General features: G+C 46.4%; 1 protein-coding gene across 2 annotated transcripts in view; it reads left to right on the top strand.

Moving 5' to 3' along the window:
* Positions 1-18202, top strand: part of VPS37B (VPS37B subunit of ESCRT-I) — a 33330-nt gene extending 15128 nt beyond the window's left edge. Inside the window, exons 2-5 of one of the 2 annotated variants that reach the window (XM_081283626.1) lie at positions 10966-11137; positions 12952-13034; positions 13855-14001; positions 14734-18202. In XM_081283626.1, the coding sequence (XP_081139752.1) occupies positions 10966-11137; positions 12952-13034; positions 13855-14001; positions 14734-15000 (669 nt within the window). In that variant the 3' untranslated portion in view covers positions 15001-18202. Of the gene's footprint in view, positions 1-10965; positions 11138-12951; positions 13035-13854; positions 14394-14733 lie in introns of those variants that run through there. The other variant, XM_081283625.1, reaches the window with a different exon arrangement.
* Positions 18203-18333: the final 131 nt, after the last annotated feature.

Raw genomic sequence — 18333 nt, 5'->3', positions numbered from 1 at the left:
AGGCAGGAGGATCATAAGTTTAAAGCCATCCTCAGCAAAAGCAAGGCTCTGAGCAACTCAGTGAGACCCTGTTTCTAAATTAAAAATATAAAATAGGGGTGGGGATGTGATTCAGTGGTTGAGTGACCCCGAGTTCAACTATCCTGGTACAAAAAAAATAAAATAAAATTCAGGTTTCCCACCAAGAATAACCAGTATTCCTTTGAGAAGGGCCAGGCCATCATGACAGTGGGTGTTTTGGAGAGCAGGAGAGCAGTAATGTCAACCTCAGAGTTGGCTGGAAGGGTCTGCGTGGGCCACGATGGCAATTTAAGCATCAAAGTGGTTGACTGCATCGAAAGATTAAGATGACTTTTGGTCACTTGGACCAATGATCAAAAATGACCAAACTTACTGGTCATTTGGGGGGACTGCTTAGGCACTAACTTAATCTTCCAAAAGTTGGCTTTCAAAAAAAGAAGAAGAAGAAAGAAAGACCTTTTTTTTTTTTTTTAAAAAAAAAAAAAAAGTAAGGACTGGGGTTGTGGCTCAGTGGCAGAGTGCTTGCCTAGCATGTGCAAGGCCCTGGGTTTATTCCCAACACTGGTGGAGTTGGGAGGAAGAAATGGGAAAAAGTGAGAGGATAGAACAAAGATTGACAAGTTTTGCTCATTGTTGACCCCAGGGAAAATGTTACCCATGGTTTCATCATACCTGTCTCTCTACTTTTGCTTTGTATTTGATAATGTCCTCAATATAAAGTTAAATAAAAGATGTAAGTAGTAATGAAATATAGATGATTCTTGGAACTTGAAAATAGATGATAGTGAACTAGTGAATCTTCATTAGGTTCTATGACAAAATCATGTAGAAGACACACTTGGAGGCAAAATATCCTGATGGTATCATAGCAGGTCACTTTACTTCCATAAAATTACATTTCCTTTCTCCTGAGTAAAAATGAAGACAGATTTGCCTCACTTTCATCAGAGGATGAAATGGAGATAATAATGTGAAGAGAAGGTAGCATAGTGCAGTACGTGTTAGCAGATATTAAAATATGGAACATGCTAGCTGGTGAATGCACCTGTGATCCCATCTCCGCAAGGAGGCTGCAGCAGGAGGATCACAAGTTTAAGGCCAGCCTGTGAAACTTAGTCCCTGTTTCAAGAATGACTAAAAGGGCTGTGATGCAGCTCTGTGGTAGCACGCCTCTGAGTTCCATCCCTAGTATTTAACAACAACAACAAAAAAGTGGAAGATGCTGATAAGAGTGAAGTTTCCAGGTCTCCATCAGTAACTTCTTACTTAATTTAGTAGATCTTTAAAAATCACACCAACTTTTATATTCTTCCTTTTGCTCTGGAGCTCTTTATTTGAAGAGCACATGCAGTCTGTGTGCAGGGCTGTACTGCTGCGAAGCAAAATGAATGGCCCGCCCCTGGACTCGGGCTGTGTGCAACTTTCAGAGCCTCATGTATGCAGATGATCTTGACTGAGGTTCTGGAGGTCCAAACTGATCTCTAATCATTGGTTTCCCAGAGCCTGGCACTTGGGAGTGCTTCCTGTGGGAGGCCATCCTTGCACGTGATTTGAGTTACCTCCCTGGCTGGGGAGAGGCACTTAAACACAGCTGTGTTAAAAGTCTTCCCCACCCTTTCCCAGATCTGAGGGCTTGTCCGTGCAGAAGCGTGCCTGGCCACTGACGTGAAGACCCAATCGTCATCCTTGACCTTGGGATGCTGCCCCCCTTAACTTCATTGGATGGGATTTTCTCTGGAATTTTTTGTTATCCAATAAAAGCTCACTCCCGCGCGCGCGCGCGCGCGCTCTCTCTCTCTCTCTCTCTCTCTCTCTCTCTCTCTCTCTCTCTCTCTCTCTCTCTCTCGTCTCTTCTGTAAACCTTGCCACCGCATTAGGAGAAGCCAGCTCGGAGCTGATATTAAAGGTAATGAGAGTCTGTCTCTTTAATTTAAAACTCACTAGCAATTTCTTATGAACCGAACCTTCTTTCATGAAGCCCGCACTGGACTCGTGCAGAGCTTCCTAAGTATTTCTTGAATGAATGAATGGAGCCATCACTTACTGTGTTGGAGCATGTTGTTGTTGTGGCCATGGTGAGCTGATGTCAAGGAACAGAAGTTTTATGGTGATTTCAAGACTCTCATAACAGTGCTCACATACTGATAAGCTTTCCAAGTTCAATAGAGCTGAAGTTCTGCTGCAGAGAAAGGAATTATGCACGACCACTTACTTTGTGCCTGAGGTTTCTCCACTGGTGCTGCTTGTCTAGTTTTAGAGCAGTCGTTTTTCATAATCCCAGTTCTTTTTCCTTGTGTGTTTCTCTGCCAAATTGCTGTCACTACTGTGGCAACTTGGAGTTCAGGTGATTTCCTAGGCAAAGTCTGTCGTTTGTAATGATAAGTATTAACTTATGATTTTACTGTTTAAAAATCTATGATAAACATTTAACAAAGCGAATGTTCAGAAGAGCTTAGCAAGATTTTAACAAAGAATATCCCAAGGCCCCAGCTATTAAGATTCTTAGGGATGAAACTGGTAGGATGCTAGGATGGTCTGAGTACTGCACTCAGTTCTAGGACCAGGGACAGGAGCAAAGCACAGCTCTGCTCTTCAGGGGCTTAATGTCTCCATCCAAAAGTAGATATGAGCTTAAATGTCTCTTCACTTCTTTGAGAAAATAGCTCTAGAATTAAGTTAAATCAGTCAGGCTTCTGGCAAGACATAGGCACATTCAACTTGTGGGATTTGATTATTATTTTTTCTTCCTTTTCTTTTCCCCTCCCTACCCCACCCCCTTTGCTACCTCCCTCTCCTGGATTGAACCACTGAGCTACATCTCATAAGTTGCCAAGGCTGGCGTTGAACTTGTGATCCTCCTGCCTCAGTCTCCAGAGTTCCTGGGATTACAGGTGTGCACCACCACACCCAGCTGGGGATTTGATTCTTTTTTATTTTTTTAGTTGTTGATAGACCTTTATTTATTTATATGTGATGCTAAGAATCAAACCCAGTGCGTCACACATGCCAGGCAAGTGCGCTACTGCCACAGCCCCAGTAGCTGTGGCAGTAAAGTTTTTTTTTTAATTGATTTTATTATTTTTTTTAATACATGACACAGTGGAATGCATTATAATCCTTATTACACATCTAATAATCCTTATTACACATCGTATCTCTGTATATAAAGTATGTTTGCGCCAATTTATGCCATTATACATGTACTTTTTTTGCATTATAATTTTTTTAATATTTATTTTTTTCAGGTGTAGATGGACACAACACAATGCCTTTATTTTTATGTGGTACTGAGGATCAAACCTGGGTCCCGCCTGTGCTAGGTGAGCGCTCTACCGCTGAGCCACAATCCCAGCCCGCATTATAATTCTTTTTTTTTTTAATATTTATTTTTTAGGTTTTTTTCGGTGGACACAACATCTTTATTTTTTTTTATGTGGTGCTGAGGATCGAACCCAGCACCCTGCACATGCCAGGCGAGCGCGCTACTGCTTGAGCCACATCCCTAGCCCCTATAATTCTTAATACACATATACCACAATTTTTCATATCTGTTTGTATATAAGGTATGTTGACTCCCAATTCAAGTCTTCATAAAGGGATTTGATTCTTTTTTTTTTAGAGAGAGAGAATTTTTTTTAATATTTATATTTTAGTTTTCAGCGGACACAATATCTTTGTTTTGTATGAGGTGCTGAGGATCGAACCCTGGCTGCACGCATGCTAGGCGAGCGCGCTACCACTTGAGCCACATCCCTAGCCCAAGGGATTTGATTCTTTTTTTTTTTTTTTTTTTTTAAGAGAGAGAGAATTTTTTTAATATTTATTTTTTAGTTTTCGGTGGACACAACATCTTTGTTGGTATGTGGTGCTGAGGATCGAACCCAGGCCGCACGCATGACAGGCGAGCACGCTACCGCTTGAGCCACATCCCCAGCCCGGAGATTTGATTCTTAATGGAGGGATTCCTCACAGGGAAAGAATGTGTTAAGACTCCAAAGGCTACTACAAGGTTGGCAATAGTTATATCCTCCTCCAGGCCCAGAGGACTGGACGGGGAGAGGGAGAGAGGGGCTTGTCTGTCTGTCGCCACATCATGCCAAGGGCACTAAGAGAATTACCCCCAACCCCTGCCACCACCATTTTACTCTTCTTCCACCCTTAGTTTCCACTACTGAACCCAACCAGAGCAAGTGACCTACTGAAGTGTCAGTATGGCTTCTGAGGCATAGAGCAAGATGGGAAGTGGATCTCAAGGCCAGAGGGAAGATTCCATCACTGGACTGGTTTTCTCTGGCTGCTGTAACTAATCACCACAAATGTGGCTTAAAACAACAGGAATATGGGCTGGTAATATAGCCCAATGCACACTGTATCCTAGCATCCTAGCATGTGCAAGGCTCTGGGTTCAATCCCTACCACCACAAGCACAGACCAGGAATGTATTCTGTCACAGTTTAGAGGCCCAGAATCTGACATCAAGGTGCCTATGTTTCCCTGGGAGGGTCTACGGGAGAATCCATTCCCTGCCTCTGTGGCTTCCGGTGGGCACTGGCTTCCTTGGCTTATGATCACATGTCTCCAGACTTCATGTGGATTACATATCAATAAAGGAGAACCTCAGAGGGTCTGGCATTGTGTGGGTGGTCAGTCTAAGGGAAGTGCAAAGACAGCTCATAGCTATTATCAGGGCCTTGGTCAGGATAGTGTTTGCAGCAAAGATTTGGGCAGGAGAGCCATCTGGACAGGAGAGCCATCTGGAATAAGCAGCTAGTGTGAGCAGAGAGGTGGAGGAAGGAGTGTCTTGTATGTCAGGCATGGAGCTTCTGCTTGTTCTCTAACAAAATGTTTGCTTGTTTATTAAAATGAGTGTGGATGTTCACTTTGGTTAATACTAGGCCTTCTGAAAATGGTGATGGGTAACAGTGCATACCTCTGTTTTTTTACTGTAAGTAAACTATCTCATATCCCAAGTGCTTACTGGATTTTGAGCATTCAACAGACTTCCAGTACTATTAAGGATTACCATTCATTTAGGGCTGGGATTATGGCTCAGCGGTAGAGTGCTCGCCTAGCATGGGCAAGACCCGGGTTCGATTCTCAGCACCACATAAAAATAAAAGCATTGTGTTGTGTCCATCTACACCTAAAAAATAAAATTAAAAAAAAGAATTACCATTCATTTGTTTAAATTTACTAATCTAATTCAATAATGTCACTTATTTTGCTGTGATGAGGATTTATTGTAATGTAGAGGGGGGTCAGGGACTGCCCTGATTATTCTTGCATGAGCATGAGGAAGCTTTAGTTTGGAAATGTGGACAGATTTGTCTGCCTGGTGTTTAGGAAGGCAGTTATAATTATAGACGAAAGAGCCAGACTCTGGCCAGCTCAAATCAGAATATCACATTGTAGAAGCAGCTGGTTTGGAAACCATCCACTGGAAACCTAAATCCTTGACCTGGCACTGACCGGCAGAGCCACAGGCAATCTCCCTTCTCCGTCCCTGTGTCCTAGCATTTGTAAATATTGCTTTTGCAGTGGGAAGTTTCTGTTTTCTTTCTTACTGAGTTTTTTACTATATTCCCTCAACCAAAATAAAAATTAATAACATGTAAATTTGAGAATAGAATGTGTGCTCTCAGAGCACTGATACATGAATGTATGTATCCCAAGAGATAAAGGTATCTCTACCTTTTTGCCTTGGACAAGTAAAAAAAAAAAAAATCCCTTGTACCAGGGATTGAACCCAGGGGGCACTCAACCACTGAGCCATATCCCCAGCCCTTTTAATTTTTTTATTTTGAGACAAGGTAATTTTATTTTTTCATTTTTAAAACAAAGGCAATTTTTTTTTCTTTAGAGCATTCACCCTTCTGATTGTATTTATAGCGAACAGGTTTTGTTTTCTTTTTTGTTAATTATAGTTGGACACAATACTTTTATTTTACGTATTTATTTTTATGTGGTGCTGAGGATTGAACCTAGGGTCTCACACATGCTACAACCACAGCCCCCTAACAGGTGTTTTTTTTTGTTGTTGTTTGTTTGTTTTAGCTACACATGACATTACAATGATCTTGGCAATTCATACACTTGAATCATTGGGGTATAATTTCTCATTTTTCTGATTTTACAGATTGCAGAATCACACTGGTCATAGAGTCATTTATATACATATGGCAATCATGTCTATTCTATAACAGGTTTTTTTAATGTAAGAAATTTTTTAATAAAATTATATGATTATTTTAATGATTCAACTTTTAACTATGATAGTTATAAGTAGAGAAAAGTGAAAAAAATCCTATCATTCAGAGTTCTCTGTATTAACTGGGTGAACACCCTTCAGGCAGCAGAAAGAGGTTCATGCAAAGGGAGCGTAACTATAAGTGCTGGTATTGTGCATCTCATTTTTCTTTAGAAGAAAAAAGGAAACTGAAGTGAAACTGGATGCATTTATAAAAATGTTTCTTTACCACAGAGAAATTATTATTTCCTGAAAAGATTTCTTTATGGTTAAGAAAAAGAATCATGAGAAAGATCAAGTTGGCACTGCTCTTTTCGGTTTCAGGTATGTTGGTACCTACCACGAAGAAGAGGACGTGAGGCAAGTTACTGTATTTTCTAGTCTGTTGGTTCCTAAAATACAGTGGCCCTCTCTGCTGATTGATAGTACAGATTTGGTTATAGGCACGGATGCATTAGTCTGAGAGGGTGAAAATCAGGCTGCCACTTGCGCCTTGCTGCGAGGTGTGTATCCGCGTTCTTGGGGGTGCTGGTCTTGTCCTGCCCAGCTTGCCTTTGCTTTGTAGATGAACAAAAGTGGGTGTTCCTCATTTTCCTCAACCGGACAAGGGAAAAGAATATTGAGGAGCAAGTCTTTTCCTCCCTCTAAGGCAGCATCACAGGAGTGTTCTGGGCCATTCCTGGGCTTAGGAAAAGCTCTACTGGCCCTTATCACATGGCCCTTGCCCTAGCCCTGGCCCTGCTGCTGTGGTCCACCCCGAGAGTGCTCTGGGTGTAGTGCCAGATGTGTCTGTATGAAAATGTCTGAATCCCCAAAGGGTATGAAAAATCAGGTCCCATGTAGCAGTCTTTGGTTGTCCTCATCTGGAGTCCTTTGGCCCCTTGCTGGCTGGTGCCTTTGTCTTTGTGTGACCTGTTCAAATGAATTGCCTTTTGCTTATAGCCTGTGTTTCTGTTTCTTTCTTACAGGGCTTTTCTAATGTGTAGAGCAGGTGATTTCACCTTGATTTATATTCTGCAGGAAAAATATATATTTTTTCTTTTGGAAAATGCATTTTACAATGCATTTGAAGCCATGTTTTTTAGCCTAGCTATATATTGGAATCACCTGGAATTTATTTGTTTATTTATTTTGGTATTCAACTCTTGAGTGTTGCTGCCTTTCCAGGGGTCTCCTTGGGAGACCTACACTTACTGTGCTGCCCTTCCTTAGGGCTTTCAGGGAAATTCTGCTTTTGGAATTACCCTAAGAGTAACCCCCATGCATCCCAACAAAGCCTCATTCTCAAGTGACCTTATTAGGGGAGCCCATCTGTTGCATAATGGATCTGAGGCTCTTATTCCTTAACAAACACAGCTCATGTTTTTTTCTTTTTTGCAGTACTGGGAGTAGAACCCAGGGCCTTTTGTATGTCAGGCAAGCACTCTACCACCGAGCTACATCCCCAGCCCCTACATTTTACTCTTTGTTTTGTTATCCACCTTCTTTAACTAGACTTTGCCTCAAATGACTTTTGGATTTTTTGGGTGGGGGTGGGGCTCATAACTCATTCAGCACGTCTTTGAGGTGGGGTTGCTGTGTCCCAGATGACCCACCAGGCCAGAGACAACAGACATGCAGCTCATGTTCCAAAATGAGAGACTGACAGCATGAAACCAAATTTGAGTCTCACTGATGAAATAAGTAAGTGTTGTGACAGAGTGGCTGCTGGTGTAGATAGGATGACCAGGGAGGTCTCTGAGAGGATGAACTTGAAGGAAGAGGAGACCCAAGTGCCCGAGACTTGTTTGCCAATTTTCAGGCTGATGTGTTCAGCTCTGTTCACACAGACATGTTCCCACTTCTCTGAATTCTCTGTGTCTACCTCAGAGCCTGACAAGTAATATTTGCTCAATTAATATTTATTGAATAAAGAATTGATTGAAATCAGAATAATAAAGTACATAGACTAGCAGGTCTGGGAGCAGGAGCCCATGTCCTGGTCCTAACTGTCCATGAGGTGAGGCCAATGGGAGGGAAAGATATCAGCAATAGTTAACTTGAGAGGATCATAGATCTGGATGCATCTGTAAGAAATAATACTGAGACCTTGTGTCCCCTTTGCCTTATTTACCCCAGTGGCAGAATTGGGTGAAATTCTAGTACACTGAATTTTCGCAGCTAGAGTATTTATTGACCCTGATCTCACCTGGATATAGCACATAGAGCATTTCCATCACCATGAGGATCACACTCACCTCCCCCCTCCCCATTTTCCATTTACATGATTGTGTTTTTCAAGATTCCATGTACATGGAATCATGAAGCACATGGTCTTTGGGGATTAATTTCATGTTGTTGCTCCATGTAATTCCCTGTAGCTTTTTCTCAGTGTCTTGTGTTTGATTAGTGTGTTCTTTTTTTTAAATTGCTGAGTACTATTCCATGGTGTGGTTGTATGGGCACAGTTTATTTAACCATTCACCTGGTGAAAGACACCTAAAACCTGCTTCAGGATTTAGGCTATTCTTAAGCCTTTGAGAGCATTCATGTGCAGGTTTTTGTACGTAAACTTTCATTTTTCTGGGATGAATTCCCAGGATTAGTAATTTCTGGGTGATATGGTAGTTAATGTGTTTAGTTTATAGATATAAAAAAAAAATGCCCAGCTGTTTTCCAGAGTGACTATACAATGGTTTAGTTTTGTTTGGTCTTTCAAAAGACTTAACAATTGAAGGAAAGACTTCCCTGCAGGACCTTGGTATGTAAAGCCCACAGAGCAAAGAGCACACTGTTCTGGAGGATGTGGAAGCTGGTGGTGGTGGGGGGGGCTGGGAGCAGGAGCTCCTCCTGCCTCCCAGGAACCCAGGTTAAAGTAGGTCTTTCCACCTCCAAGACCTTCCTTGCTTGCTAAAAGCAGCAGAACAAGATGTGAATGTTGCTGCTGCATTAATTTTGGAGAGAGTGTTCCCCGTTTTTATAGTATTGAGCTCCTCTGTGATTGAAATCCTTTCAGTTTTAGGCTAATTTTTCATGGACTTTGGGCCTAGCTTGAGTTTGTCTGGGAGAAACAGATTATCTGCTGAGTCCTTCTGCTCAGTGGTAAGGGATCTCCTGATTGAGACATTGCTTTTTTTCTTCTTCTTCCTTTGTTCTGGTGGTTTGGTGAGTCCCTATACTGTGTGGTGTGTGTGTGTGTGTGTGTGTGTCTGTCTGTCTGTCTGTCTGTATGTCTGTCTGTGTCTGTGCATCTGCCTGCCTGCCTGCCTGCCTGCCTGTGTCTGTCTCCTGGGAACTTTGCAAGAGTAATAAATGGGTATGGTGGGAGGTGGGGGGAGTGGAAGAAGCTATATCCAAAAGTATCAAAAGGAAGGAAGTAGTAGTGAACTGTAGACTGGGTGGGGTGGTAGAAAACATTAAGGGGAAAATGAGATGACTAGGGTGTGGCTAAGAAGAGCTCCTTAAAGAGAAACACAGATGTGACCTGGGGAAAGAATTGTTGAAGCTTCAAATGCAGAAAGCGAGATGGCTGCTGTAGGCCATGGTAGAGGAGCAGATCGCCAGTGATAGAAGAGAACGACAGTGTGGATTTTTTTTTCCTTAAGCACACCATCTCAGTTTTGACCTTCCCTTTTCCTCAGACTTCCCATTGCACCTCTCACCCTGGAGGTCTGTACAGTGTTGAGAGCCATAGCCGAAAGGGCCCTAGCAAACTTCCAGCTGCCAGCACCGGCTGCCAGCTGATAATTGGCTCACAGCTGTCCCAGCAAACTTCTAGCTGCCAACTGATTGGCTCCTCTGCGGTGATGCTCATTGGGTTGTTTCCCCGCCCTTTCAGACCAAGGAGCTGCTCACTGGGGGACTTTTTTTGGCTCCGCCCATGCGACCCAGCCAATCAGCCTCAAGAGCAGGAGGAGTTGGGGAGGTTGAGAGGCTTGTGGGAAGCCGGTGGTGGCAGTTGGGCTCTGAGGGTTTTCCTGAAGAGCTGTGTGGTGGGGTATGTGTGTTCTAAAAATAAAGTTCATTTCTTTTGACAAGTGGCTCCTGAATTGTGCCCAGCCAGACTGCGGCAGTACAGGTGGCCTTCTTTACCTACCAGATAGCCTGTTCTCATCATTTAAGAGGACTACAGGAGGCCCTTGTTGGATAAAATAAGTCCTCCCCACCTTTGCTGATGGGGGAAGCCTGGAAGGGCTGGTTATGGGAAAGACGATGAGGGGGGATGCGGTCAACTTGGTTCTTTCTGAAGGTGTCTCAGCTGGCTTGTCTCATCTCTATGCCTGATTAGGAATCATGTGCTGACATTATGCAAACTGGTCTCCCTCTGATAAAAGTGATTCTTCCTCTTGAGCAGCAGAAATTTGTTTTGAACAAATCCAGCCCTGTGTCTTTAGCTGTTGACTTCTGTGAGCACAGGAGGGTAGTAAAGAATTCAAGTCACAGTGAATCATTGCAGTGAAAGCTCTTCTTGGAGTCCCAGGACAAAGCCCATCCTGGAAACATGTTGGAAAGGAAGCTGGCCTTAGAATGGGGAGCAGCATCCACATGACATCCCTCTGACTAGTGGGACTTGGGTCTGGGCCGGCAGCATCTGCCCAGCATGTAGTGCCAGCCTGGACCAGCAAGGAAGAGCAGGCTCGTGGGGATGGCACAGGGACCCTGGGGCCTTCCATGAATTAATATGCTGTGGTTCTCATCATCTTGTGTGTTTTTTATAGACGCAGACTCTTCAGCTTAACAAAGAAATGACACTTGCCAGCAACCGGAGCCTGGCAGAGGGAAACCTTTTATATCAGCCCCAACTGGACACTCGGAAAGCACACTTAACCCAAAAGTACCAGGAGCTCCAGGTTCTCTTTGAAGCCTATCAGATAAAGAAGACCAAATTAGGTAATGTTTTTCAGGGGGATCTTTTGAGAATAGAGTTGAGGGAAGGATACATTTTAAGCTGTTTTCCCACTAGGAAAGAAATATTATGGAAAAATATCAAATTAAGACATGACTCTGATGCAGCAAAGCAGTAGTTTGTATATAGAATGGTGTTGCCAGGCCAGGCACTGATCTGCACCCGTAACCCCAGTGTCTCTGGAGGCGGAGGCAGGATTGCAAGTTCAAGGCCAGTCTGGACAGTCGAGCAAGACACTGTCTCAAAAAGAAATTGAGAGAGGAACAAAATGGAGGTGGGGGTGCACTGCAGCTGGTATATAACTTAGTGGTATTGCACCCCTGGCTTCAATCCCTAGTACTACAAAAAATAAAAATTGTGTTGCCGGTTTAGAAGAAACTTACTTCTTTTTAGATTGAAGATTCTAGCCTGTTGCAATGGTTTATGCCAGTGATTCCAGAGACCAAGGCAAAAGGATCGCAAATTTCAGGCCAGCCTCAGCACTGAGACCCTGTCTTGAAAGAAAAAACAAAAAGATCTGGGGATTAGCAATCAAGATTCCACTTCCCCAAATAGCATAGAAAAAAGGCAGTTTTCTGAATTATTCAACGAATATTTTACTGTATATTTGACTTTCAAAGTTGATGGTAGAAAATATCATGTTAGGGGCTGGGGTTGTGGTTCAGCGGTGGAGTGCTTGCCTGGCATGCATGTGGCACACTGAGTTTGATCCTCAGCACTGCATATAAATAGAGGTATTTATAAAAAATTTATTATTTTAATGTCACACTTTAATTTGCAGTCATAACAAAGAGGCATAGGAATTGAATGTCATTGAGAGTCCACAGAGTGCTTTTGAGAGCTTTCAGGGGGGACATTGAAGTTAAATGAAATTGCATTAAAAATCATCCTCTTCAGTGAGATTTACAGTGGTGTCTGGTGTGTTTATTTGTTAGAGGTAAAAATTTACTCTTACACACCCGCCCCAAGTAGAGAAAAGGAGAGACTGGCGATGCCAGGTACTGGTGAGGCTGTGAACTCATGCCTAGGAGCGTAGGTTGCTGGAGCCACCTTGGAAAAGTCGTTAGATTTACTGTGCACACTCTGACTTAGCTGTCCAGCCCCTGGGGACACCTAACAAGTGGATGTTTATGTCTTTCAGAAGATAAGTTAAAAAGGGGGGGGGCATGTGGTTTCATTGATTAATAGCTAAATTTGGAAATAATCTAAAGGTCCATCCACAGAATGATAGGTAAACTGTGATGTTGATGCAGTGGACTGCCACACATCATTGAAGGGAACGGGATCAGTGATGTGTGCAAGACCTTGATCTCAGATGCAGTATTGAGTGAGAGAAGCCAACACAGTGCAGAGCTTGCCTGTGGGGGTGGAGGTCAGTGTCCAGAACATGGCTGGGCATGGGCATGGGGATCCCTTAGGAAATGTCTGTCAGGTTTGTACATACGTTAGGATTTGAGTCACACACTTCAGGTATGTGTGCACTTGGTCAGTTATCACTTAAAAATTGGAAATGTAAGGCCACGTGATTACGGTATTTCTATTGTATGTTCAAAAACAGCCCACTCTGTGGGACAGATGGTGACATTGGGAGTCCTGTTGTGTGATAATGCTGGCCACCTTGATACTTGTTTTGTGCTGCTGTTCTTCTGTTGGATTTAGGCCTTTGCCTCAGCTTCCTGGGGAGTCAGCTCTCAGGGGTGAGATCTTCCATTGCCTTCTAGTGAAGATTTTTGACAGGGAAGTGGGATGGTGTCTGGGTGGAGATGCCCTTTACTGTCATGTCTCTTACTTCTTCCAGATAAACAGTCTAACAGTGCTTCCTTGGAGACCCTGTTAGCGCTTCTTCAAGCAGAAGGGGCTAAGATTGAGGAAGACACCGAGGTAAGGCCAAGCGCTTTAGCGGAGGCCCAGGTCAGCAGGTCTGCTTTCTCCAGGACAGTGAGCCCTCCCTCTGTGGGCAGGAGGAGGTAGTACAAGTAGGTGTCATTGTCCAGGCAGGTGCCAGAGAGAGGGGTCCGGGGAGCCCCAGGGCAGTGAAGTGCAGATCCAAGGGTGTACAGTCACATTGAACCAGCACTGATGTCACGGGTGCCAGCAACCCAGCTACCATCTGCTGTGCTGTGGGTCACCTGGTGGCTACACAGCCTTTTGGATATGTCCAAGTGAATACCAGGGGATGGGGAAACATCAGGGCTGAATGTCATGCAAGTCGGGGCAGGCAGTGTGTGGCCAGGTCAGTCTGTGCTGGTCTGATGAACCAGTAGGCTTTGGGGAGACCCTGATGGACACAAGCAGGTCTGTCAGGGTGCAGCCAAAGGGAAAGCCAGGAGGACTTGGGTTTCAGCTGACTTAGCTAGAAAAAGCTGAACTAGGGCAGTGGTGCCCCCTCTGTGCCAGGCAACCCAGCAACTTGGAGTGCTGTCCCTTTATTGTAAGGTTGGGTCCTTCCTGGCCTACTGCCTGTTTGGGCTTGTGGTTTGGGGAAGTGGGGCCCAAGGCAGGACCACCAGCTTGCCTCCCAGTGGCTCTTACCAAGGCGCACCCCCTGAGCCTGCATTGCTGACCAAGTGGCAGCACACAGGTATCTCAAGTCATTACCAAGGGGAGAGACTGAAGTACTCCCTGAGCCCTGAGCTGCGAAGGGGGCTCTCTTCCTAACAGCCTGCCTGCCCTATAACCAAGTTTCTTCTGCCTCTTTCAGAACATGGCAGAGAAGTTTCTGGATGGAGAGCTTCCTCTAGATGCCTTCATTGACGTCTACCAGAGCAAGCGGAAATTGGCCCACATGCGACGAGTGAAGGTTGAGAAGCTGCAGGAGCTGGTGCTGAAGGGCCAGAGACTCCCGCAGGTCACTGCCCCACTGCCGCCCAGGGTTCCTGAGCCTGTGCCTGCTGCCTCTCTGCCCTACCCAGCCCTGGAGGCCAGTGGGCCCCCCTCTGTTGTGCCTCGGCGCATCCCCCCGCCCCCGCCCCCGGTGCCTGCTGGACGTTTAGCCACCCCATTTACTGCTGCCATGGGCTCAGGACAGGCCATTCCGTACCCTGGATTACAGTGCCCACCCCTGCCCCCTCGGGTGGGCCTTCCTCCTCAGCAAGGATTCTCTGCGCAGTTCGTGTCGCCATACCCTCCAGCTCTCCCCCAGAGACCCCCGCCCCGGCTGCCTCCTCACCAGCCAGGCTTCATCCTGCAGTGAGCACCAGAGCTGTCCTTCTGGGAGACGCCCTCTGCCTGCCTTGCCAGGTTCTGCACACGGAGGCTCTGAGCTCTGAGCTCTGACTGTTGGGCCAAGGGCTTGGGAACCCTGGGCCAGTGTCCCATCTGGCTTTAGAACTGTAGGCCAGTGGTTTAGGAGTAGAGGCCCAAGTTTTGTGCACCCAGGCAGTGTGTGCTCGCTGGTGCGGCCTGGCAGGCCTGTGCAACTTGCCGTGTGCGTCCTGGGTGTGGTGTCCAAGTACCATAGTGTTGATGAACTTGTGCATTTGGGAAGGAAAAAGCCTCTCTTGAACTCCCATTTCAAGTCTTGGTCCTGATGTTGCAGCCCTATTTAATAAGCATGGCTAATTATGTCTGTTATTTTCAGAAGACAGTGCTATGTCTCGCTCCACTAGCTGCCGTGGCCCTGGAAAAAGACAGGTCTGTGTCAGCCAGCCCAGCAGTCATGCCCATGGCTGGCCACAAGGCACAGCTGCGCTGCCTGCTGAGTCTGTCTGGAGCTGTCATCACTGTCACCCCTTCTTCCCCCCAAACCTGGCTGCTTCTCATGCTTCAGAGCCATGGGCAGTGCTTGTACTTGGCTCACTCCTGTTCCAAGGCCCGGGGAGGAGTGGCCCTGGGTGTGAGTGTGTGAGCTGGACTTTGCACAACACGCTGTTCCCAGCTCTTCGCTTTTGCCCCGAGCTAGCCCCTGAAGGTTTCTGTGAAGAAATACTCCCCTGGTATTTTTACTACATGTGTAATTTACCTGTTTTATATTGGGAAAGAACTTTTTTGAAACAAGATATTCAGGGAAACTTTTAAAATGCAAATATTGTTTTGAATAGATCAAAATGCAAATGAAGTAAATGCAATTTCTTTTCCTGCAAACAGTACACGGTCACACCTACAGGTGCCCGTGCTGTGCCTTAGCTTCACCTGGTGCCAGGACTCAGACACCTGCAAGGTGCCGGCCATGGCTGCCCTGTGGGCCCATGGGCCAGGCCAGGCCCTGGCAGCCCTGTATTCCTGTAAGGGCTTGTTTGTGACAGGTGGGAAGAAAGTCTGGCCACTGTCAACCAGGATACTCTCAGCCAGTATTCTCTGCTTCTGGCTGGCAGGCAGCTGGGCCTCAAGGCAGGTGGGCCCAGGGCCTGGTGGTGCTGCAGGTGCTGGGCAAGGGCACTGGAGGGATTTGGAGAAAGCCCACTCCCATGGGATATGCATCATACACCATCTCTTCCTTCCTCTCTGGGATCTTGACTACAGGTGCCACATTTGCAGAATTCCCAGGGCCCAGCTGGGGAGGGATAGCATCTCACAGAGACCTGTGTGCTCTTTGGAACTTGGAGCCCCACCCTTACCCTGTCACCTATGTTAGGCAGCCAGGGCCTGACCTGTTGCAGTGGGCCATAGGCAGGGCCACCAGCCTTTGTCCTCAGTTACCGTACTCTCCTCTTGGACTTGAACTCTACTGTATTATAACTGTCCTGTAAAGAGAGAGAGGACTGTGTAGGATGATTCACTGCCATGCCAATCAGGAGGGCTCACCATGTTCTGTGAATCTTGGGTGAGTGCTGCCATCGTCCTCCCCTGAATACCTCTGCTGCTGGCCTCACTGGGAGTGCCCACAGCTTGACTGTGGGCTCCAGCCAGACATGAACTCTGGGTGGGTGTTGTGAGGGGGCTGCCAGGCTGGCTTTGCCATTGCTGTCCGGGGCCTCGTCTGTTACTGGTTGTAAAAATGTAGGACCCTTTTTAATAAATTGAGAATGACGAATGATAGTTCTGTCACTTCCTCGCCTGGGAATGCCTGTGAAGTGTTGGATTCTGGAGCATCAGTGACCAGAGTCCAGCAGGGATGCCAGCTGTGCCGCTGTTCTTAGAGTTGAAAACAAAGTCATGGGAGGCTGAAGGCTCTTCTATCAGGGGTTCCCAGCACTAACAGCAATATTGGATGGGAAGAAGCTCGTTCCTGCTGTAAGAAATGTGTCTTCAGGATCGCAGTCGCAGTGCTAGGGCGGGCTGCTGGGGATGACCTTGGGGTTTGGGCTTCCCCTGGCTTCTGCCCACATGGCAAGTGGTGGAGACTACTTCAAACATTTCTGATTGTCAAATGGTAGGATTTCAGTGGCCCTGACATTTTGCTTTGAGTGCTGACGAGCAGGTGTTTCAAGGGGACATGAAGGTCCATCCACACCAGGGCTGGATGAGGTGGTTTCCCTTGAGGTAGGAAGGAGGGACCTTGCCTCCTTTGCAGAGCTATGTGTTCATCTTTGAGTGCCCTCTTTCCTTGCCTGAGCTGTGTACCTGTGCTCACTGCCCCTGGCTGAGTTGCATGCCATGCTCTCACTTGCCCACCACCCTTGGTTGAGCTGTATGCCTGTTCCTTTGTGTGTCACCACCCCTGGCTAAGCTGTACTCCCCTCACCCCTGGCTCTGAGGGTGTGCCAGTCTGGTGCAGGCTAGGCAAGTGCTTTATTATTGAGCCACACCCTCAGCCCTGAGCTGTGTATCTGTGCATGTTGCCCCTGGTTGAGCTGTGTACCCATGTCCTCATGGGCCCACCATCCTGTGCCACAGGTGGGAGGAATTTCTGTAGCTAAGCTATTAGGAAGAGGAAAGCTTTTGAGAAATCAGTTTGCCTTTGAAGAAAAGAATTTGGTAGTTTTTTCCCCAGTGGCTGATAGGAAGCTTAGTCAAATCTGTAACCCTTCCCCAGTGAGGATGTGACTTCACAGTGGGATTGTGGATGCTCTCCTCCCTTCCTTTGGCCCTTTTTGGGTCTAGGAGGGACAGCCACTGATCTCATATGGTAGGTAGGCTTCTGATTTGTAGTGCAGGACACTTGAGGTGGTCTCAGTTCAAGATTTGATCATCGAGGACTTAATGTCAGATCGTTTCCTTGGATCACTAAATTAGCTCGTCACTTTTATGTATCGTTTTAGTTGTAGGTGGACCCTATACCCTTATTTTATTTCTATGTGGTGCTGAAAATCGAACCCAGTGCCCCACGTGTGCCAGGCAAGTGCTCTACCACTGAGCCACAACCCCAGCCCATGTCAGCTTTTAGTCCTTGGCTTTTAGAAAGCATTCTGCCTGGGCGAGGTGGCACACACCTTTAATCCCAGTGAGTGTCTATGCTGAAAGGGTGAGGCAGGAGTGCAAGTTCAAAGCCAGCCTTAGCAATTAGCAAGGTAGGTCCTAAGCAACTTAGTGGGACCCTGTCTAAAGGGCAGGGGATATGGCTCAATGGTTAACTGTCCCTGGGTTCAACCCCTGGTACAAAAAGTGTTCTGAGCTTCCTGTCTCACAATCAAGATGCTGTACACAGGTGGGAGGAGTTTCTGTGGCTAAGCCATTAGGAAAAGGAACGCTCCATCCACATGACCACATCCTGTGGGGATTCATTGGTAGAGCACTTTCACACACAGTTTCTTGTCCTCCCACACAGCCTGCCTGGGCATGTAAGCCCTGTGCCCAGGGGCAGGGACCTGGGGGAGGCCCAGAATCTGAGCAGCCCTGCTTTATACTCTCCACTGAACCACACTGTCCTTTCGTCCAGTAGATACAGTGCTCTCTAGAACCTGGAAGCCCTGAAGTGCTAATGGAAGGGCTGTAATGTGTCCATGATGGTTGAGTGCAGACCAGCCGGGAGGCAGGGTCCTGATCCACACTAGATCCCGGAATTTGCCGAACCAGTCAGCAGCCACCCTCCTTTGTCCAAAGATGCATGGTCTCAGATAGGCTGGGACTAGCTACTGGCCCCAGATCAAGGGTTCCAGGCTGGGAATGGTGATGGCCTCTGACTTGGCCTCCTGCATTAGAGGAGGGTGTGAGTCACGTAAATCAGTGGAGCCGCTCTGGTAAAACTGGCAGCAGCACTGGTGAAGTTCCTGTGTCCCAAGTGCACCCACAGTCTCACTGTCCAGGACCTGTAGAGGGAATGCATGTCCCAGGAACAATGAAGAGGCAGATGCAGCCCCTC

Source organism: Spermophilus citellus (assembly GCF_964194105.1).
Source record: "Spermophilus citellus genome assembly, chromosome: 3".
Taxonomy (NCBI): Eukaryota; Metazoa; Chordata; class Mammalia; order Rodentia; family Sciuridae; genus Spermophilus; species Spermophilus citellus.
Note: the sequence above shows the minus strand (reverse complement) of the source record. Positions and strands in the feature narration are given on the sequence as shown.